Source organism: Alosa sapidissima, chromosome 16, assembly GCF_018492685.1.
Source record: "Alosa sapidissima isolate fAloSap1 chromosome 16, fAloSap1.pri, whole genome shotgun sequence".
Taxonomy (NCBI): Eukaryota; Metazoa; Chordata; class Actinopteri; order Clupeiformes; family Clupeidae; genus Alosa; species Alosa sapidissima.
The window spans coordinates 13,978,523-14,001,858 of NC_055972.1; the positions used below are offsets into that span (position 1 = coordinate 13,978,523).

Sequence of the window (23,336 nt, forward strand, 5' to 3'; positions counted from 1 at the left end):
CGCCGCACGGCTGAAATTGAAATAAATCTGAAAATTGAAATAAACGAGAAAAGGTGGGGCATGGCCTCAGGATACATCACTGCTCTATCTCAGAGGGCCCTAGAGAGACACACACACACACACACACACACATCCCAGGCGACAGCACCCTCCGCCTACCGGGGTGGTACCCTGGCAGTCTGATTAGTGGGAATGACCTTAATTAAAAGCCATGCTTATTATTGAGTGTCTGTGATACAGAGCTCAATTACCCCTCCTCTCTGTTCCCCCACACTCCCCCTCTCCACTCTCTCCTACTTGCTATTATCAAAAGCGAGGGATGAGGTGAGTGTGTGTGTGTGTGTGGAGGGGGGTGGGGTGGGGTGGCGTGGGTGGTGGGCGGGTGTAGCAGGGTGAGAGAGAGAAAAAAGCAGGTGTTTATTTAAATTCACAGCTATAACTATATTTGGGTGGGGGAAAATAATATATATTTTTTTTACTGCTGATGCATCCTCTTTTTTAATGGGAAAGAGAAGAAGTGCGAGTCAAGTGAGTGTGTGTGTGTGTGGGTGTATGTGTGTGTATGAGGCATTTTGAGGTGGTGATGTGATGTGTTGTGTGTGTGTGTGTGTGTGTGTGGAACGGTGGGAAAGAATGAAGAGGAGAAAAAAAAAAGTTGTATTTTTTTCCACCCAGGCCAGCACTTTTTCTGCCTCCGCGCGCTCCTCCAGGAGCTGTCCATCAAAGAGGAGAGGAGCCCGCGCTGGCGAGCCAGCCCTTCGCCCCGCGCTCTATCAAATATTTCCCTCACAAATCAATTTTACACATGATCAGCCCACTCCCCCCTTGCCGAGCAGAAGCCTTCACGTTAATTAAGTGAAGAAATTACCATATATATTATATTAATGCAAACATCATTCAGCTGGTAATTCTTGGCTGATCTGGATAATGGAAAGGTTGAACACCCATTAACCTCTTGCCCACCGGAGGAGGCAGGATGGGAAATCCGCGGCAGTCTCCAGTGACCTGACTCCCTGCGCCAATCCCGGGCTTGCCTTCACCAGTATCTAACTATTGTAATAATTAAAAATCAGCTGCGCTAGATCAATACTGCAAATCTTTTTTTCCCCCTCCCTCCCTCCCTCTCTCTGTAGAGAAGTTGAGTGTAGGGAAGAGAAGTGGCCTCTGATAGAAATATCTTTTTATTTCCTCTAAAAAGGGATGATTGGGGGAGAGAGACAGAGGAGGGGGGGAGAGAGCGCACAGTAAGCACTGGATGGCGTGATTTCAGAGTTTGGGGACGGAAGGGAAGAAAAAGGGTTGCATATTCTCTCACTCTTTCTCTCTTCTCTTCATCTCCTCTTTTTGTAATCTGACAATTATCACGGAGGTGCAGGCTAATTCTGACGTGAGGCTCTCTCAGGGTTTAAGGGACCGCAGATTGACATCGGGGAGGGGAAGACAGAAGGGGGAGTGTGTGTGTGTGTGTGTGTGTGTGTGTGTGTGTGTGTGTGTGTGTGTGTGTGTGTGTGTGTGTGTCTCTCACAGGGACCCCACCACGTCCCAGTACGTGTTATCAACATTATCAGACTACGCAGTCATGGAGAAAAGAAAGAGCAGGGGTGAACGAATGAAATATGCATTAAGTACTTCATCTTCATACGGCCGGCGTCCTTCCATCTCTGGCAGCGCGGCGCGCTCCTCATTCGGCCTCCTCAGGTCCTCAGGCACCGATCGCTGACGCTTTACCTCTGAAAGGGAGAAACAGAGGGAGAGGGAGATGTTTCAGACAGATAGATCTAACATCTGAGAGAGAAAAAAAGAACAGGCAGCTAAAGAGAAGGCTTTGGGAGGGTCGTTTGATCTTCAGCGGTGGACCTCTGAGATTGATATAACTGTGGAGTTTTCTTAATCAACCTAGACAGAGGTGTGTGTGAGTGTGTGTTTGGAGTAAAGGACTAGGACTGTGTAAATTCAACTTGTGTTTGTCTTAAACTGGGGTGGTTGAAGACCGCTAGGTGTGGACACAGTAGGACACAGGTGTGGAGGCGGTGGCCTTGTGTTTAAGATTGTAGACAGAGTTGGCAGAGGCGCAACATCTGGACATCACCTCACACTCCTCAGGGATTCCTGCAAACGCGATCCCTCCTTAAACACACACACATCCACCCCAACTGTCAACACCTCCCACCACGGTCACAGCCACTGTGATTACCACCTAATCGCCAGGGATGGACAAACATTTTACAATAAAATAACAAATATCCTAAATTTAAGTGTATCAAATGATCTACAAAATATATTAGCCATGCCATGTATCAAAATAAAATGCAGTATTTTTTGTATTTTGCTACTAATACTAAAAATACTCTTTAAAGGGAGCATGAAATCACTGCAAACATTCCATATCTATTTAATCTATTCCTTCATCAGTACGTTGACTCTTTTTAGTAAGTGGACAGTGTTTGAGAGCAACAGCTTTTCTCTGCCTATGAGATATGCCATAAATCTGCAAACAGTCAACAGAAAAACTATGCTGACCTGCCTGTTACATTTCATAGCCTAAATACTGTATCAGAGATGTACTCAAAAAAATCACAACTGAACTTGTCAAGTGGTACAAAGTGGAGACAAAGTCTGTGACATTGTCAATGCATGCCGAGATTGCTTGATATTGCACTGTGCAACGCTGTTGATCAGGAAGTAGCATTACCCTTTTAGTTGGTTTTTAACCAAAGACTTTTTAATGAGACACAACACTCAAAAAATCCTCCATAGAAATGCATGGGGTTAGTTTGTAACGCCAATATAGCCGTTGTCTACACATATCCCACCCCTTCCTCGGCAAAACGTGGACATGTGAATACATTGAGCCAATCATGTGGTGTGATGTGAATACACTGAGCCAATCATATGGTGTGTTGTGAAGACATCATGCCAATCATGTGTTGTGAACTCGCCGCTGGAGCATGATTGGTGACTGGAGCATGATTGGTGACTGGAGCATGATTGGTGACTGGAGCATGATTGGTGACTGGAGCATGATTGGTGACTGGAGCATGATTGGTGATACTGATGATTAAAGTTTTCAAAAAACTTGACGCTGGTGTGATAGGAAGTGTATTGTGTGTGAGCAACCTACATGTTACTTATCTTGCACTGGATCTTGAGTAAGGCACTTACCCAAAGTTGCTCCGAGGCAAGTTGGCCTTTGTCATACTGTCTGTAAAGGCCCAGAACGATAGCCCAGAACTTATAAAGATAACTAAAGAAATATCGTTCTCGCTATTATGAATGACGACGTTCACACATAAACTATAATGATAACGACATGAAGAACGATATTGTTGGGGATCACTTTCAGAGCGATTTTTAGAACGATAAAAAGCTAATAGGCCATCAGAACCCATCAAATTTTAACTGTTACATTCATTAACAAGGAGAGACTTTGTTTTTCGCTGTTCAGTGTGAACGCTTTTATCGTTATGGTTATAGTTATCATTATCGTTCTTGGTGTGAATGACCCTTAAGTCGATTTGGATAGAAGTGTCTGCTAAATGCATTATGTAATGTACCGGTAATGGGAAAATTGTCAGCACAAGTCTGAGGTTACAGTACTTTCATTGACTTTTATGTCATCATATGTTTTACCAAAAATATTTGCCAGTATTTTCAAATTAGAAAAATATACACCTAGTATTTTGATACAAAATACAGAGCAATTTTCTTCAACCCCCAAAAAATACAAATTACAATATACTCTTTTGTATTTGAAATATGTATTTTAAATACTGCAGTGGACCCAAGATGGGAAGGGCCAGACATAGGCCTACTTCATCCAGAACAGGGAAATCTGGTTGTGTACCTGACATGGTGAACAGGTTGTTTAACTTGCTGTGGTGAACAGGTTCTTTAACCAGCTGTTGTGAACTAGAGGCTTTTTTCTTAATATCTAGGTTAGGTCTAGGAAGGTTTTTTGTGTTGAGGAAAGAGAGGTAGAAAAAGGTGTCCTCAGACACCATCGGGGCAAGAGGGCAGCTCACCTGGTCTGGTCTCCACGTACTGGCTGAAGGACTTGAGTTGGGTCTTCCTGACTGCTGACTCCTTGTTGAAGACCACCGGGCTGCGCAGGCGCTCCGACGCCCTGCGCAGACGCTCTGCTCGCAGCTCCTAGTCACACAAACAACAGTCCATCAGCAGAAGACAATTTACATACACGCAGACACACAGTTTTGAAAATACTGTGACATTTTTTTTTAATCCAGAAGGTTGTCTTAACACTCCCTCCATGCATCTCTGATAAGCCTTCGCTCTAAAGACAAATAAGGAATGAGTTTAAAAAAAATGAACAAGAGGAAGTGGTAAAAATGGCAATTAAGTCGACTTTCAACAGAAGCCCCAGCCAGAAAATTTATTCAGATTATGCAAATTAAAAGCGCTATTGTTTTCAAAGTGAACATGTGTCGGAACTGTGCGCCCACGACTCCCTATCAACTTCACATTGAAATGTATTATGATGAGTGCGGCCCAATAAGCCAAGCGGAGTGGAAAGTGAAACGACGGCTTCCCGAATCGCGTTCTCCTCACGACAACGATAATAAAAGGGGGGAAACGCGTAATAAAATTCACAATTAGCGTACACGTTCCACTGCTCGAGACCGAGCAGGCGAAACATTGTTAGTGCCAGCGATAGTTCAGCAGCATGTGTTCAGAATCAGACTGCTAATAAAGACCACACACACACACACACACACACACACACACACACAGTGTATTCTGTCTGTTTTATTTTTACAAAACAATTCGGCAATTAAGGCACGCCTGGTGATAACTCTGCACGCACTCTTGTCGGCTTTTTGAACTGCCAGAGGAGAGAGGCAGTGTCAACACTTTTCTCAGGGCTCTTTATCCAATCAGTTCATGTACTTATTCAGACTGAAACTGGTCTCATTAGTTGACTCGGGAGACAGACCGGAGCACTCTGCACAAACTGTTCTTACAGATGGCGGTTAAAATGTATTTTTCTAAGGCCAATTAGTTTTACAGTTTCTCATTTGAGACTGTTTTAAAAAGTCTTGACACTTGTGAGGAAATTGAGCTATTTTGTAAGAAACTAGTCAAAATGGCGGCTCTTGGCTCTCTAGCATTAGTAGGCCCAAGGCGTTGTGAGGTGTCTGATGGGAAAATGGCTCTGGGCTTGACTGTTTATTTGTCTCCGGAGAATCCCCAAAGGTCTTCACCTTCCCTGATTCAGCTCATGTTAACCTTCAAACGCAACACACCAAATACACATGCAAGCCCACTAGACCTCCAGGCTCCCTGAGGGACGACCCCCCCCCAAATGACTCCCCACCTCTCAGCAGCTACCCCCTGAACACCTGCCCCCTTGTTGGTCCCCTCTTACCCCTGGAACGGGCAGATACCAGGGCGGCTTCCCGCATCGCGATCTGCCCTCCCTTATCGCTCATCGCCGTCATCATGATTGGGGCGGTTGGGTATTACTTTGGCAGAGGCGGGGTTTCTCTGTGCGTATGTGTGTGTGTGTGTGTGTGTCTGTGTGTGTGTCGGGCCTGGGATGCGTGACTAATGGTGCGGTCTGCTGCATGCTGCAGCCGGTTATCATGCGCAGGCAAGGCTGCGGCCTCCCTCCGCATAGAGACAATCGCTAATGAGACAGGAGCGCAGGGCTCCCGGACCATTCTACCGCCTCAAGGAGTTCTGGGATAGCAAATCCTCCAGGGAGGAGAACAGTTTATCCTCCTTTTGTAAAGAAAAAAAAGAGAGAGACTGCAAAAGAAAAGGAAAAAACGAAAGAATGAAAGAATGAAATACTGAATGCCTCCTTTGGTAAATCTGCCTAAAGTGTGTTCTTAATATGTTTTTGTTTTTAGTAGCTTGGGGAGAAAATGGATGGAATTCTCTGGAGAGGGTGAGATTTAAAAACAAAAAAAGGCTAAATAAAACACTGGCAGTTAAAAAAAAAAAAACAATCATAAAAGAGAGAATGTCATGCATGGAGAATATCATTAACGTGGAAGTACTGTGACAAAACAGTAGCAACTACGGCAGAACAGAGAAGTCGTCCATTCTGACTCCACACTGAGATCCTCATATCCCACCTCTTCTGCAACGACATGAAGAAGTGTACGGGATGAGAAGGAGCGAGAGAAAGAGGGAGAGAGAGAGAGAGGGAGAGAGAGAGAGAGAGAGGGAGAGAGGGAGAGAGGGAGAGAGAGAGAGAGAGAGAGAGAGAGGGAGAGAGGGAGAGAGAGAGAGAGAGAGAGAGAGAAAGAACTAAAGATTGGGAGTGAGAGAATGAGAGCTCCTTTGTAACCAAAGAGAGATGAGCGACGGCAGAGAGTAGGAAGTAGGAGTGCGGGATGAGGAGAGGGGCGTAGAGCCTAATTGAAAGCCTCTTATGACATCCTTGCTCTGACTGCATCAGGTTGGGTATCAGCTTGGCAGGCTGGTCCTAAGCCTGACAGCTCTAACCAGGGGTACTTAGCAGAGAAAACAAACACTGTTGATTTTTTTTTCTCCCCCCCCCCCCCCCACCCCCCCCTCCCCCTCCTTTGCAGAGCCCCTGCTAACCGCTGAGGGCTTGGCAATATCACCAAGATTAGCCTGACAAATCCTGCTATGAGCCCGTCTGTCTTTGGGGACGAGCTAGAGCCCCCTCACACCCCTTGCTCCACCCTCCTCCACCACATCACCACCACCACAACCAACACACACACACACACACCCCTGTGGCAACAAACGACACAAGTTAGCCTTAAGCTCGAGGGGAAGTCAGCAACTCTTGTAGAGCATCGTCGTCGAGCAAACCACTATGGTATCAGTGAAGAGTGGGAGTCTACAAAACATGATACGAGACCATCCCTTTGACGATGGTAGCTGTTCAGTAAATGCTTTCAGGAAACACTTCCTGTTAAAGAAAATCATCCTCACGCAAACTACTTTTACCGGAGCTAGCGTCTTTTAATCACAAGGACTTTTGAGCCAGATGCTTTCAGTCCAGCAGCTTCTGCTCAACATCTCTATTTGATGAGAGCTGAAGTGGACCAGGCGGCCAGCGTGGCTTCCCCCTGATGTCTAAAGCAGTGCGGCGGGGAGAGCCGGAGCTCTTTGTGGCTGCTCTTTGTCTGGAGGGAGAGCGCCTGAGTGGGGATCACTTTCAACACCAGCGTATAGGAAACTGGCTGGCTACAGGGGGAGAGAGCAATGAAAGTCATTGTCTTGGCACATCAAAGCTGTCCCTGTACATCTGGTTGGAGGAAATCCCTTCCGTCAGCAGGGTGATCCAAAAGGGGAAAAAAAACACACAGAGAGAGAGAGAGAGAGAGAGAGAGAGAGAGGGAGAGAGAGAGAAAGAGAAAGAGGGAGAAAAAAAGAGAGTAAAAGGAGAAGTGTGCAGGTGGGGTGAAGAGGGTCTCAAACGTGACTCACAGTCACCACCTGAGGGCTCTGGATACAAGAGGATGCCCATCTCGTCCAGAACCCCCCCCCCCCCCCCCAAAACTCCCTTCCTGTAAAAAAAATACTGGTCCTTGAGGAACAGAGACACAGACTCACACGTAAACATTTCCATCACTTCAACTCACACTTAAACATCTCTCATCAGGGGGAAGGTCTTCAGCCCTTTTTTTGCACCCCCATTCACCCCTCTCCCTCCCCCACATGAAGCAAAAACCAGTAAATCGGAGATCAAATCACCATGCTCGACCATAAGCAAAGGGGACCGAGGTAAAGTAAGCGGACATTTAGTGTTTGACAACAGTGGCCCTTTAAGGAGTGGCCTTTTTTTTTTTTTTTTTTTTTTCAATCCATGGAACAGATGTCAGGGTTGCCGCACGACGCCTCGGCTGTCGATACTCGTGCGGCTGCCGCTGGAGCCGCTGCGATGCTTGACTGCTGAAAAGGTCAGACTTGATGGGACGGTTCGTACGCAGCCAGCCAGCCAGGGTGTAATTATGCCTGCGCGTGTGCTTGGGCTTTGCGCCTCTTCAGAGTTGTTTTTTCTTCTTCTCCTCTTTCCTATCTGGGAAGCGTTGAGCTATTAAACGCAGAGTAGTCAAACGGAGAAGTGCATAAAGAATCAACTGGAGGTGAGGAGGGGGTCGATGCAACTCAATGTATTTGATTGACCTCAGAGGCTGCATGGCAGATAGCGAGACTGAGCAAGTGGGTAAATGTGCATGTGTTTGGGTGGGTGTGTGTTTGTATGGGAGAGCGAATGTGTGCAGGCTTCTGTTTGAGGGAATGGGACTAAAAGTTAAATGTGAGCCTGTGTTTGAGGGTGTGTATGCAAATACTGTATGTGTGTGTGTGTGTGTGTGTGTAGTGCATTACATAAATGTCTGTATGTCATTGTGTGCAACTACGCGTGTAAGCAAGATGATATGCTGTTGTGTCTCTGATTTGTTATGTTTGTGTTATATGACCTAGGCGTATGTGTGTGTGTGTGTGTGTGTGTGTGTGTGAGTGAGTGATTGAGAGTGAGTGTGTGTGTGTGTGTGTGTGTGTGTGTGTGTGTGTGTGTGTGTGTGTGTGTGTGTGTGTGTACCTGCTCCTGCTCTAGGGTCTCTGTGGGGCTGATGGGGGAGGTGGTGGAGGCAGTGAGTGAGGAAGAGGATGACGACGACGAAGGAGAGCTCCCTCCCTGCGGCCGCACCTCCACCAGCTTCTTCAGCTTCAGGTCCACATGACTGCTGTTCAGCACACCTGCGAGAGGTCCACGCACAGGTGAGTAAACAAACAAAAACACACACACACAAAAACCCTATTGCACAGACACACATACAAACAAACACACCACTACACAAACAGAACAGCAGAAACAGCACTGTGACGGATGACGGGGACATAATCGATGACTGTAAAAAGTCATCGGGACAAATGCAGGGCTTCCAATGGCACACAGACAGCATGAGGACACAGGGAGACACTATGGAAGGGCCGATGAGAGGGGGGACAGTGGCGTGTGGCCTTCCTTATTTCCACATGAATACAGAAGGGGAGATAAGGAAGCGATCGACACGGATAGCCCTTAGCGCACAATGGCAGGCGGCGGTGGTGGCGTCTGGTAAAAGGAATGCAGCGCGGCAACAAAAGCGATGAATATACAGGAGCTGATAGGACTGGAGGATATCGCCAACAGGCAGAGGGGCAGAGATAGTCACAAGCTGCTGGGTAAACTTGCACGAGGAGATGTCTCCCCGCGACATGACAGCCCTTTCCCTGCCTCATTCCATTCCTCCCTCTCTCTCTCTCTCTCTGAGTCTGTTCATCTTAATCTTTGTCTGATGTTTGTCATATTTTCCCGGGCACCCTGGGCCATCTCAAACACACCTGGTTGGTAAGATACCCTCTTCAGCAAGAGCTGCTATGCTGTTTGAGTTCTGATGTGGCCTCCTTCACCAGCTCTCCTCTCCTCTCCTCTCTCTCCCTCTACCTCCATTCCTCCTCATCTTACACTACCTCTGTCTGACCACACGGTGAATGCTGGCCAAAAGTGCCTGGCACAAAGAGCGTCCTGTTGGCTCCGTGTTCTGAGGCCAACATTCCGGAACCCTCGTGCTCGTCTGGTCTGGCCTGCTCCGGTCCCTCTGCAGTAATCTCGCCTGGGCACCTGAAGCCAGGACCTGGGCTCTCTAGCGTATTCCCTTTATCCTCCTCCTTTCTACCTTTCTGCTTTTCCTTCTCCCTCTCTCTCCAACTCAGCATATTTCAATTCCCCCTCTTTCCTATTTTCCTTCTCCCCATCCCTTTCAATCTGCTCTCCCTCCATGTAGATCCCTTTCTCCCCCCTCTTTATATTTTTTCCCTTTCTCTCCCTCTCTAAATTCATTGTGCTTATCCTGCTCTCTCTCCCCCTCCCTCCCTCCCTCTCTCTCTCTCTCCTCCAGCTGCTCTGTGAAGCTGCTCTCTCAGGCCCAGTGTTGGTGGCTCTGGCCTTGCCCTCCCCTGGCCCTCGCTGTGCGCCAGGAGCCGGGGCCGTGCCAGCGCACTGGGCCGGGGGAGATGAAAGAGCAGGAGGGAGGCCGTTTCATCTGCAGCCCCCCTACAACACACACACGCACACACACGCACACGCACGCAGGCACGCATGCGCACACGCACATACACACACTATCCGCACACACATGCGTATGCACACCATGCCACCCCAACACCACGGGATGCATTTATCGCTCTATGGCAGGGACTCGATAAGGGAAGGGGGGGTGTGCGGGGGGTGTGTGTGGTGTGGGGCGGGGTGGGGTTAGGGGGTGAGGGCGACTGGGGGTGTCCCAAAGTTTGCTTGCCTGCAAAACTGCCTCAAATCTCCACAAATGAAAGGCAGGGAGGAGGGGAAACTGTGTAAATACCAGCGAATAAAACATCAGAGGGGGAGGCAGGCGGCGCAAGCAGCACGGGCCAGCCGAGGATGCTGGGAACTTCAGAGTGGACACAGCCCGAGCCCTCTCCGCCAATTTGGTCCAGTGAAACGGGCAGATATGTAAAGCGGGAATGTGCTAACGGGGGAGGCTTATACGATGAAGAATAATTTCCCCCCGCATAGAGCGGCGTGAGCGTCTCTGTTGAGTGTGTCTCTCTGCCAACTCGGCAATAGTGCCTGATCAACAAGTAGGTGACAGGAAACACAACAAGTCTGGGCAACACGCAAAAGATAGTCAGCAAAACTGTTCACTTCAACTTGTGTGCGTGTGTGCGCTTGTCTGTGTACGTGTGTGTGTGTGTGTGTGTGTGTGTGTGCGTATGAGAGTGTGTATGTGTGCGCCTGTTTTAGGCAGGAGAAAAAAAAGGACAAAATAAAAGAAAAAGTGTAAAATAAATAACAAGAAACAACAGAGAGTGACAAAAAACAAATAAACTGAGATATTGGCACTTCAAAGTGAGAGAGACAACTCATGTCTCCCCGTTAGCGGAGCCATGGCTATCTCATATCTGCAGGAAAACTGCAGAGAAAAACAGCTAATTAGTTACCTCCCAATATTTACAGAAAGTGTTTTAACGCAGATATGTTTTGTTGTCTGTAGAATGTTGTGCTGGATTTTAATTAATATTCAAAAAAAAAAAAAAAAAATCAGAAGCCTTCATAAAATAAAAGCATAAACAGGAAACGCTTTTCTCTTCTTTTCAACTACTAAGACATTTGTTTTAGTTTGGAAAACAGCCATTGAGTGATGCCATGCTAATTTGGCTAGGCATGCATACTGAAACAGGTCAGAAGAAGTAGAAGGGAGTATCAGGGGAAGGCTTAATAGTTAGTAGTGAGAACAGCACACAGATGCAAGAAAAGTACAGAGCACAACTGAACAGACATCTGATGTCCCGAGTGACATCTGGGAATTTGGCCAAATTAGCAATAAGGTACATGACCCAGCACACTAGTTCCAACAAAGCCCAGTGGTGAAACCATTTTTTTTTTTTAATTGCCAGTGAGAAAATTTGGTCTTTTCTGTCCAATAGCTGGTTTGTTTTTGAGTGCAATGTCAATGACTTAATTCAGAGGTCTGTTCTGTGCTCTATGACAATAAAAGGACAAAAACAGACACAACACAATCACAACCACACTCATTCACCCACACAACAAAGACAGCTTTGACAGGCCATGCACAGGCAGCCCAAGTGTATGCCCCATTACCCAATGCTGCTAGGTCACTGGCGGGGTTAGTAAAGTTGTCCTCCAGGACGTAGGAGTACTCGGGCACCTCCTTGAGGTTAGTATCTACGGCAACAGCAGCCACGGCCGGCAGAGGAGAGATGGCGGCGTGGACAGGGCCAGCAGCAGCAGCAGCAGCAGCAGGGGCTGATGTGAAGGCAGCTACCGAGGCAGAGGCCTGACCACCAGCGACCACCACTCCTGCCATGCCCTGCCCTTCAACACCACTTCCACCACCTTCCTCCACCATCTCCTCCTCCTCCTCCTCCACACCAACACCAGCACCGCCTGCTGCCTCACCATCCACCAGATCTGTGAGAACATCGCCATGGCGGCGAAGAGAGAATGGGTGCATGTTAGACCAGAGGGAGGGAAGACCGACAAATCAGATTGAATTCAGTGGTTGCACATGCTACAGAGAAATGTTAGTTCACTTAAGAACAGAAGTGGTGACAACAACATTAAATGCTCATGTAAGAGAAAACACACCAAACATCTTGCGACACACATTAGACATGCACTTAATATTACAAATCAGTTACCACCAGACAGCACTGTTTCAGAGCTGACAAGACACAGCAAAAAATAACACTGTCGATCTATTAGGATAGATCTATATAGGAAAACATAGATTACAAACTTAGATGACACAATCTTGGTTACATCATTAAGCTTAACACATTGGGTCCAATATGATAAAGCCACACAGTCCAGCGACTGCTAGGTTTTCAGATGTGCATTTCATCCACTGTGGTTATATGTATATGTATGTATGTAAACAGAATGCACTGGGTTGAGGACTTGTCAGCGGACACATGACCCAGTTTTTTTTTCTGTTCTCCTCCCTGTGCATCTGACTAGAAATGCACGGGATGGAGATTTCCGGACGCGGCCTCCTCCATCTCTGTGCTTTGCCAGCCTCTTCAGAGCCTCTCTTCCACATCCGTGAGGCTCCCGATCCGGAGCCCAGGCCCCTCCGCTGGCTTGGCACTGTGCACAGCGCACTGTGATCTCTTCATATTGATCTGATTCAGTCATACAGTTAAGCGAGGCGAAGCAATCTCAGAAAAACACACACACATACACACACACACACATACACACACACACACACACACACACACACTGGTGCTCACAAATCTACACACACACACACGGCTGACATGGCACTTGATTAAAACTTGTACACACACCAACATGCACACACACCCACACACAATAAAATGCACCCACACACAATAAAATAGAACCTTGTATGTATCCCTAATGCTAATACTGTCCTCAAAAAGCATTGAGTTTCAAGAGGCATTGCTGAGTAAATTCTATATAAAGTTTGCTGCTAACTGGCCAACACTTAACAGACTCACCAAAACAGTACAGTTTCCAATGATGACATCAAACTAGCTCACTAAATGAATAATTTTGCCAATACTTTGAGGAGGTCTCGCTGTAGAAGCTATTCTTACATTTAAAAGGTTTCCAAGGAACAACACATGTGACACTACCCTTCACATGTAAAAATGAATTACTAATGAAAATAAAGTCATTAAAACTATAACCTATAACAACCTGCCATATTGGTAAAAAGGTCAATATAAAAACCTTCATCAGGTTAAATGAAAGAAAGTGTCTGGCTTACAAATATACAAACAACAAAATTAACAATATTCAATTAAAAAGGAATAATTAAAATGATTTATCATGTTGGCACACTAACCACTACACCCCTACCCTTCCTACACACACACACTTACTCTCTGCATAATTTGCTTTGCATGATACAGGAGACGCACTGCTCAACTAGGCAACTCTAATTAAAAGAAGGCATGGTGGCAGAGTTTGCAAAGTTTGCGGGCAAGCAGAAAGGTCTCTCCCTCTCTCTCTCTCTCCCTCTCTCTCTCCCTCTCTCTCTCTCTCCCTTGCCTCCACCCCCCCCCCCCCTGTCGCAGGGCCGTGAATTAAAGGGTTCTGAGTGGAGCACCAAATAGCTGGGATTATGCGTTCTGCACGGCAGGTCTTGTGCAGCGGGCCTATAGCGCTTGCCTCCCAACTCCATTTTTAATGAGATCCACAATTAGCAGAATTCAAAAAGCCAGAAAGACTAAATAAACCCCTGGCTTTCTTGCTGACCTGTTTTTGTGTGTGTGTGTGTGTGTGTGTGTGTGTGTGCGGTTACTTATGACAATGGAAATTAGAGCGCCTGCCATCATTTACTTTTGTTGTCTTGTTTTAAAACGGGCCGACGCACGCATACGAACAGACAACGTGAAACACGCTTCGTTTCCAAAGCCATTTTTCTTCTCGTCCATTTCGCCGTATGTTGTCAGTGCTCTGTGCTTTATTTCGGGAGGCAAATAGCACTCGGGGGGTGGGGGGGGGGCAGAAATGCATTGTGGGTGTTGGTAGGCGGTCGGCAAGGGGAGCGCTGGAGTGTGCTGGGCCGCGGTGACAGCGGCTGAATGGAGGACTGGCGCGGAGGACGGAGCGGAGCCATTAAGAGGCCGAGGCAGAGATGAAGGAAGAGAGTGGGAGCGTCAAAGAGGGCCAGATGAAAGAGATTAAAGGCTGCGAATATTGTGTCACCCCTTGAGCTGTGAAATGGTACACACACACACACACGCATGCGCACACACACACGCACGCACACACGCACGTGCGCACACACACACGCACGCGCACACACACACACGCAGACGCACACACACACGCAGACGCACACACACACACACACACGCACGCACGCGCACACACACGCACGCACGCACGCGCACACAAGCAAATGTTGGTCATCATACATGCAGAGATAAGAGCAATCTCAATAGGAACGAGGCTATAATAGATGAAGATGCCAGTGACTTTATTACTACAGACCACGGCAAAAACAAATATCTGCCCCCCCCCCCCCCCCCTCCTCATTTAACTAGCGATGATAAGGCTCACGCTCAGACAATCCTGAGGGAAAATTCTGCAGATGAAGTTCCAACCCAAAAGAGGCACGGCTGGTTTGGTGGGTTATTTTCGTGCCGCTGATGCGCACACAGGCACAACGAGTCATTGATTGGTGAGAACATGGGCGTGTGTGCGTGTTATTGCATACACGCCTGTGTGTGTGTGTGTGTGTGTGTGTGTTGGTGCGGCCGTAATGAGGACCAGCAGGTTACAGAGGAGGCGAATGCACAGAGACGGTTCTTGTGGGACTCTTGCCAGTGGTAAAATGCACTTAGTTTTTCCTGATGTATTTCTGAAGGATTAGCAGGGAAGCCTTCTGCTCGAACAAATGGAAGTGTATCCCTCTGTGAATGCTTTCAAATTAGCCTGTGCACTGTGTGATGTGTGTGCATTCTTGCTTGTGTGTGTGTGTTTGTGTGTTTTTGTGTGTGAGTGTGTGTGTGTGTGTGTGTGTGTGTGTATAACCTCACCAACTGGTTACTTCATCAAACACTGGTTTATTGAAATAAACAGCACCACTCTTGAACTAATGGGATGACTACAGCACATTAAATGAACACAGAATAGTCACTGATGAACCTAATATAGCACAATATTGGTTAACAGCTAAATGTGTGAATGCACTGTTTACATGCCTATAAATACACAACTGCATGACATGTGACATATGCAATATGCTGTGTTTGTAGACAACTGTGTGTGAATGTCTATAAATACTCCTGTATTTCTGTGTGTATTAAAGCTCTTTTTTTTGCGTGTATATATCAGTGTGTGTATATGTAAGTGTGTGTGTGTGTGTCTGTGTGTGTGTGTGTGTGTGTGTCTGTGTCTGGCTGAATGAAAGCGCTCCAGTGCTCACCTCCAGCTGCCTTTGACCTTCCTTTCAACTTGCCGGCCGCTGATGTGGCTGCCGCGTCGGCTCCGTAGACGGGCAGCTCGGCCATCTTCACACCTGAGCGCGCCTCCGCTATCAGCTGCCTGGCGCGCTCCCCGCAGCTGCCGCCGACGTTCCTCATCCCGCTCCTGCCACACACACACACACACAGAGAGAGAGAGAGAGAGATAGATAGCGCCTATTGAGCACTTGCCATCTTGGTAATTGACAGAAATGCCATTTTTCACAAGCCTGCCCCATCCCATCTACCCCCCCCCCCCCCATCCCCAACACACACTCCCCCCACCCCATCTCACCCGCTCACACACTCCACGCTCTCTCCTCCAACACTTTCCTCCCAATCTGATCATGTTGATATGCTGGTCAGTTTACCTGCATGGAGGGGTTGTGTGTAGGGCCAAATAAATAAACACACACACACACACACACACCCACACACACTCACTTACTCCGCAAACACACACACAAAACTCAAACTGATATATATTGACACTTAACACACAATGTGTGTCAAATGTTAGTGGAGCTTATTTACACATAATCATCTAACTGTGCCACTTCTTGCCACACTCCATGAACAAATGACAATCCTGCATGTGTGTGTGTGTGTGTGTGTGTGTGTGTGTGTGTGTGTATGCGAGTGTGTGCGTGTGTGGGTGGCATGCACTATGTGAGTGAGAACATACATGAAATATCATGTTATGTCTCATTATTGCACAACAATCTAATTTCATGGATGATCTCATCTTGCGCAAATTAAAAAAACAATTACAAGAGTGCTTCCCGTACTTCCACTACAATTACCACGCCTGCTCAATATGAATGACAATACTACCCTCAAATTAATACCAAGTGGCTTAAAACAGTATCTAACAGAGGAACTATTCCATCCACCAATGATTAAATAATATGACAAGAGGACTTGACATTTTATAGCTATTAATAATATGGGGAATGTGCTCCAACATGTAGGCAAAGTATTGGGGATTTTGAGAAAAGCATGAGTAATGCATTCAGTTAGCTACCAGATATCACCTCATTCACCCAGTGTGAGAGTGAGTGTGCATGTGACGGCAAGCATAGCATAGCGTTGTGTCTAAGAGACCAAGAGTCAGATGACAGGAATGGGTGCTTGGTGTGTGTCTGTGTGTGTGTGTGTCTCTCTCTTTCTTTCTCTCTGTGTGTGTGTGTGTGTGTGTGTCTCTCTCTCTCTCTCTGTGTGTGTGTGTGTGTGTGTGTGTGTGTGTGTGTGTGTGTGTGTGTACATGTGCGCGCAGCATGTGAGCTGCAAACAGCATGGGCTGCTGAAGAGGCCACACCATTTCAATTTGCTCCCCTCTCTGCTGACGAGTAGCCATATTCTGTTCTTCCATCACTGTGTACTTAGTGTGAACCTGAGCTCTCCACAAACAAACACACATCCACACACACACACACCTCCCCCAGAGGGCAGTGGTTAACCATTCTGACTGAATGCTATATCCCTGCATCCCCCTCCCCCCAAATGAACAAACACACACAGATTCAAACACACACACACACACACACACACACACACACACACACAACACACACACACACAAACACACAGTTTTCATCAATTTTTTTTCTCTCTCTCACTCCCTTAATCTCCGTGTTCCACAATGCTTTAGGATTTTCAGCACGGAGAATCCAAGCAATTCAGGCTGAGCATTAACCATTAACAAAACAAGCACCGAAAAACTAATTAGGTACATTTCTCCCATTTCCATGTAAATTGTTTGTTTGTAGCCATTGTTTGGGAGGACAATGAGTTGAGATGCAAATGAGCGCATCCGAATAGCATCCTCCTAATAGGAGTCTGTTCAGAGGCGGTGGCCCTAAGGGCTGCAGCACAATCCTCTGGGGCTCAAGTCACATTTAGCCACTTCTGAGGGCTTAGCAAAGGCCAGGTTACAACTAAGCACAAAAATGTACACAAGAGTTAGCTGCTCAGTGTGTGTGTGTGTGTGTGTGTGTGTGTGTGTGTGTGTGTGTGTGTGTGAGAGAGAGAGAGGGAGAATAGGAGAGGACACAGGGGAGACGGCATAAGACAATGAAAAAAAAAACAAAAAACACACACACTTTTTCCAGTTCACAGGCATGTGCTCTGTTTTACTACTATTACTACTACACTGTTGCTAAACTGTAAACTGTTCACTTCACTTCACTGCAGGGTCGCCAGTACAGCAAACTAGCTATCAAAAGCAAAACGTATCTCTAAAAAGTACTGTTTATAGGTTTAATTTTGGAAAATGGCCTTTTTTTTTAAATCAGATACTGGACTGCCCACGTGCAGTTTCTTTCTGAAAGCGGGCCGCTCTGATGCCCACTTTCATTTGCCCGTCTGAACCCATGCCCACCCAATGACTTGCGCCACATTTTGAGATGCTTTCATGCCAACTGATTCCTGCTAGTTAAGAGGGGGGGGGGGGGGGGGGGTCACAGAAGCTGTTGTTCAGAGTGAAGTGAGGGGGGCAAAGGGGAGTAGAGGTCTGGTTCTTTGTGCGGAGTTGTGTCGGTGGCTGTTGTGGCAGAATGTGAACGCACTGAGCTGAGTCTCCATTTTCTCTGACTGTTCTTTTCACCAGCCTCTCTCACCACTCTCTCCCCTCAGAACCACAGCAGACAATGCAACAATTAAAAATAGACTCCAGAGGGCTGTGATTTGTGTGTATGTGTGTGAGAGAAGGAAAGACAGAGTGTGAGAGAGAGAGAGAGAGACAGAGAAAAAGAGAGTGAATGTGCAAATGTATGTGTGTGTGTAAGAGAAAGAAAGAGAGAGTGTGCGTGTGTGTGTGTGTGTGTGTGCTGGCGATTCTCAGCCAAACTCACAGACCAAGCACTGGGAGATGCCAGGCATGGTGAAGTGAGGAAGTCCAGTGGGTCTGGAGGTGCCTGCATGCCTGCCTGCCTGAATGACGGGCTGGGTGCTGGGCCCACTGACAGAGGGCCTTACATGGGCTGGAGAGGCCAACAAATTGGCCTGGCCTCTGAGGAGTCAATGAGACGTGGAGCCCAAGCGACAAGAGGTTTGGGGGTGGTGTGGTGTGGGGTGGTGTGGGGGGTTAAATGAAACAAGAGCCCCTTAATTAGGTGAATACTGATTCTGCAATTGACTTCATTTCATATTATCGGCATTGTCTCTCTCCCCCCCCCCCCATTCAAAATGTGGTATTGTTTTATTTGTGAGCAAAAGGATGGCTATTTGCATTGCAAAACAGTTATGACAACATAACATGTGCGATAGGACCGCGAGAGGACCGTATTCTCTAAACTGTGCATAACTGCTCTATTAATATACTGAAGCTACAAGAAGGAATAAAAAAACGGTGCTGCCGGAGCTGCTTTAGTGCCGGTTATCACCTACTTCTGTTCTTCATCTGACCGCGAAAAAAAGAACACATACAAAGAAAGGTCTAGAACTTTCTCCTTCCTGCTCCCCCCCCCCCCCCCCCATTGTCTCCCGAGCTGGTCTGCAAGCCCCAGTTAATAATGTAATATCATTACCAGGTCTTTTCCCTTATTCTCGGCTGCGATAGGAAATCTCTGGGCACCCTTGCGGATATCATTGCTGTTAGACAGGAATGCATTGGCCTTGGCCGAGCCGCGGCAGCGAGGGAGGAGATTCATTGTGGTGTTAGCCATTTGGAGAAAATGAGAATTCTTTGCTTGTCCAGAGGCAAGGATTACTGTTGCTGCAATGCATGCCATTCAGGAGGCCGCGGAGTTTAGTGATGAGAGACTGCTGTAACGAGCCGGGGCCTGGGAACAGACACAGGCAGCAGGGGAGGCCAAATGGAGCCTCAGACGCTGGATGAATTTTACATGACATTTTAATGGATGAAACTAGTCTTTTTTAAATGCAGAATATGCACTATGCCACAGTGATAATACCTGGGTTGTTTTTAAGGATCACAAAGCTACACATAAAATTAGGTAAAACAAAAACAAAAAAAAAAACTGTGGTATGTGTAATAACTGCAAACGCCCCTCGTTCAAAATTATTGCAGACACCAAAAGTAAACATGCTATTTCAGACTGAATAAACTCATTATTACTATTTTTTCTGAAAGAGCAAAATCATTGGTGCACTTAATGCAATTTATTAAAATGACGTTTCAGTCCACTGTGTGAATATTCATGAATTAGATGAGCTTCTTACTCACGACAAAATAATTACTCAATCAAATATATAAAATGGAATGCAGCATTTACACTGACAAAGTGGCCTGCACCTGAAAACTAGATACTGTACATCACTAGATTATCACTGAAGGCATGAAATGCCATTTCAAATGATGGCAACGTGAAATGATTAGTACTTAAAGGAGAATTCCGGTGTGATATTGACCTAAAGTGTATCGAAACATGATACCGAGTGTGAACGTATGTCTCATAGCCCATCTCGGCTTGTCCCCTGCACTCGCTAGTTAGAAGCACAGCGCTAGTTAGCCGATGCTACCAACATCTTTTTCAATAGTGGTGCTTCGGCATCGGCTAGCCATGCAAATAAATCACTGTTTTACCACCCATTTACAAGGGCTCAATGTATCTCCACACTTCATTGGTAGACTTCCGAGGGCCCTGACATTTAAAACGAGACATTGAGAACTTTGAAAAAGCACTGGTAAGTTTACTTACAAGACGATTTATACAGACAGTATCTTCAGAAGTTTAGCGTTTGCAGCCCATCTTGAATTTAGTCACGATAAGTCGAGCAACGAGTAAGAATGAACAGCTATGATAAGGGATCAGATTCCAAAAATAATTCAGTGGAAATGCATGGATTCCAGTTGCTGCTACTGGAAGAAACTGGAATCCATGCATTTCCACTGAATTATTTTTGGAATCTGATCCCTTATCATACCTGTTCATTCTTACTCGTTGCTCGACTTATCGTGACTAAATTCAAGATGGCTGCAAACGCTAAACTTCGTGAAGATACTGTCTGTATAAATCGTCTTGTAAGTAAACTACCAGTGCTTTTTCAAAGTTCTCAATGTCTCATTTTAAATGTCAGGGCCCTCGGAAGTCTACCAATGAAGTGTGGAGATACATTGAGCCTCGTAAATGGGTGTAAAACAGTGATTTATTTGCATGGCTAGCCCGATGCCCGAAGCACCCACTATTGAAAAAGATGTTGGTAGCATCGGCTAACTAGCGCCAGATTTTGGAGTGCAGGGGACAAGCCGAGATGGGCTATGAGACATACGTTCACACTCGGTATCATGTTTTCAATACACTTTAGGTCAATATCACACCGGAATTCTCCTTTAAGCTGTTAAATATACTATATATAAATGTATACTGTGACATATGATTTACTACTCACACATCTCAATAAAACTTTTCACGATATTTTGATCAAATAAACTGCACTTATATAGATAGAATATATATTTATAGAATAAATAACTTACTTAAAATAAATACTAAACTAAAAAAAACATACTAAAAATAAATACTAAATCAGTCTTTAGAAGTAAATAACACCACGGTGGTTAATTTGCGAGCTGTGTGTTCTGCTAGGGCGACCCAGAGGCTCATGGGCTTGGGAATGTCGGGGCACAATGCAGCTCTGGAGCCACTGACGTCTCCCGACTACTGGAGCTTTTGGCCCCCATTGGTGCCTGACTCATCCCAGAGACGAGCTGCCCAAAATGGGCTTCAAGTGGCCCCTACTTCAGCTACACTGGAGCTTGACCGCCGCACAGTCTGCAGGCTGGACATAGATGGTGGGGGTGGGGGTGGGGGGTGCGGAAGTAGTGTGTGTGTGTGTGTGTGGGGGGGGGGGGGGGGGCAGAAAAGAGGAGTAGTGATCAGTGGCCCATCCAGCCCTGGAGCTGGTGATCACAGGGATAATGAGAGCGTCAATGAAAATTGAAAAAGAAGAGCGTGTGAAAGAAAAGAAAGAGAAGAAAAAAGCGAAGGAAGAAGTGTCCGGGTGGCGGAGGACAAAACTAAAAAAGTTAGGGGGAGGAGAGAGGGATGGGGTGGGGAGAAGATTTAGTCTCCCTCAAAAGAATAAAAAGCCAGAGAAAAAACACCTCCACAAAAAAAAAAAATGCCCGAACACCCAGGGGCGGCCTGCTAGGACAGTAGAGAAGTCTGCCGGAGAGAGTGAGGCCCAGAGAAGAAGGTGCTCTCTGTGGGCCGAGGCTCGAGGTGCCTGTCCCTCTGGCCTGGCTGCTCTTTTTGAAGGAGAAGACAGGAGGAGAAAGGGGGGGGGGGGGGGGGGGGGGGGGTGCAGCGAATGGTGTGTTTGTGGGGATGAGAGGAGAAATGGAGGGATCGGGGTGGACGTGGGGCTTGCGGAGGAACGGAGGGGGACTGTGGGGGCTGGGGGGGGGGGGGGGGTTCAGTGAGCCGAGGCTGGGGCCTGGGTGTTGCTCGGCTGGCCGAAGCATGCCGCCTGCTGCTTAAAGCCGCGGTGCCAGTCAGGCCAGCCAGGCGACCAGCTGCTATGCCAGCCACTTGGGTGCGGGCAGATACATTTGTCAAAACACAGCCAGTGTTCGGCTCAAAGAGGGGAGGGATTTTTTGGGGGGGGGGGAAGGGGAATGGGGTGGGGGTGGGGGGGTCACAATCCCTTTGCGTAGACAAGATGACTGTGTGAATATGCGGTGCATATACCCCACAGTAATGCCTGAACACACACCCCCACACATGCACACAAACAAACACGCACACACACACACGCACACACACACACAGCACACACACACACACGCACAACACACACACACACACACACACACACATGCACAACACACGCACACACACACACGCACACACACGCACACACACGCACACAGTCTGCTCAGCTGCAATCACTTCTAGATGGCCAGGCATACACAGACACACACATAAATTGGAATTTAATTAACCTCACAAACAATTCTGCATTCACTGAGGGAGCCTACTTTGGCAAACCCTGGATGGGGACATATGCTGTGCACCTTACACTCACCATTTGCTTAAACACCAACAACTAAACCACTGTGGGGAGCAGCAGTACAAAAAAACGGGGACATTTTTCTCCTTTTAAGGCGACTGAGGAAAATAGAGTCACCGTCTTGACCTTCTCTCGCTCTCTCCCTGCCTCACTCCCTCACTCCCTCCTTCCTCTTTTATTTTTCCTGTCCACCTTTCTTTTCCCCTTTAAATGGAAAATAACAATCTGCTATGATCTCTCGCCCGGCTTCCCTTTTCCCCCTATAATGAGAAAACTTCACCTTGTGTCCTTTTGCAATTCTTCCTGAAATCTTTTGCTCTCTCTTGCTCTCTCTCTTTTTGTAGCGCTGTTGCTGTTATTCCAACAAATCCAATTACACATTGTTGAGCAGCTAGTGGAGTAAGCTTATTGAGGAGTGTCGCGTCGCTAAGTCGCGCCGTGTGTGTTTCAGTTTGTAATGTGGCCGCACCCACGCAAGCCCTAGCACTGCCCAGCACACACAGCACCACACAGCACAACACAACACAACACAACCACAACACACACACACACACACACACACACACAGTACGCAGCGCCGTGCTGCAGAGGGTGTCAACTTAAAATGCAAGTAAGTCGGCCGAACGGGGGGCTAATCCCAGTCACTGCTCCCCCTGCAGCCAAATTGTGGGGCGCCGCTGAATGACAGAGTGAATGGCAGAGATGCGGCGGACGCTTATCACCGCCCGCCAGATGGAGGCCCTGGATCAATGCACGCGCCCTGCGATCAATGCATTTGATAAAGAATTAAGGGGTGTGTGTGTGTGTGGGGGTGGGGGGGTTGGTGGTAGAGGAGGAGGAGGAGAGGGAAGAGAAAGCAAAAAAATAGA

The 23,336-nt window shown here is 47.1% G+C and overlaps 1 protein-coding gene across 1 annotated transcript in view; it reads right to left on the reverse strand.

Moving 5' to 3' along the window:
- ehbp1 (EH domain binding protein 1) overlaps positions 1-23,336 on the reverse strand; it is a 151,438-nt gene that overhangs the window by 32,226 nt on the left and 95,876 nt on the right. Inside the window, 6 exon segments of the mRNA XM_042066196.1 lie at positions 1,630-1,730; positions 4,023-4,149; positions 8,546-8,703; positions 11,630-11,959; positions 15,456-15,585; positions 15,587-15,619. Coding sequence (XP_041922130.1) covers positions 1,630-1,730; positions 4,023-4,149; positions 8,546-8,703; positions 11,630-11,959; positions 15,456-15,585; positions 15,587-15,619 — 879 coding nt within the window.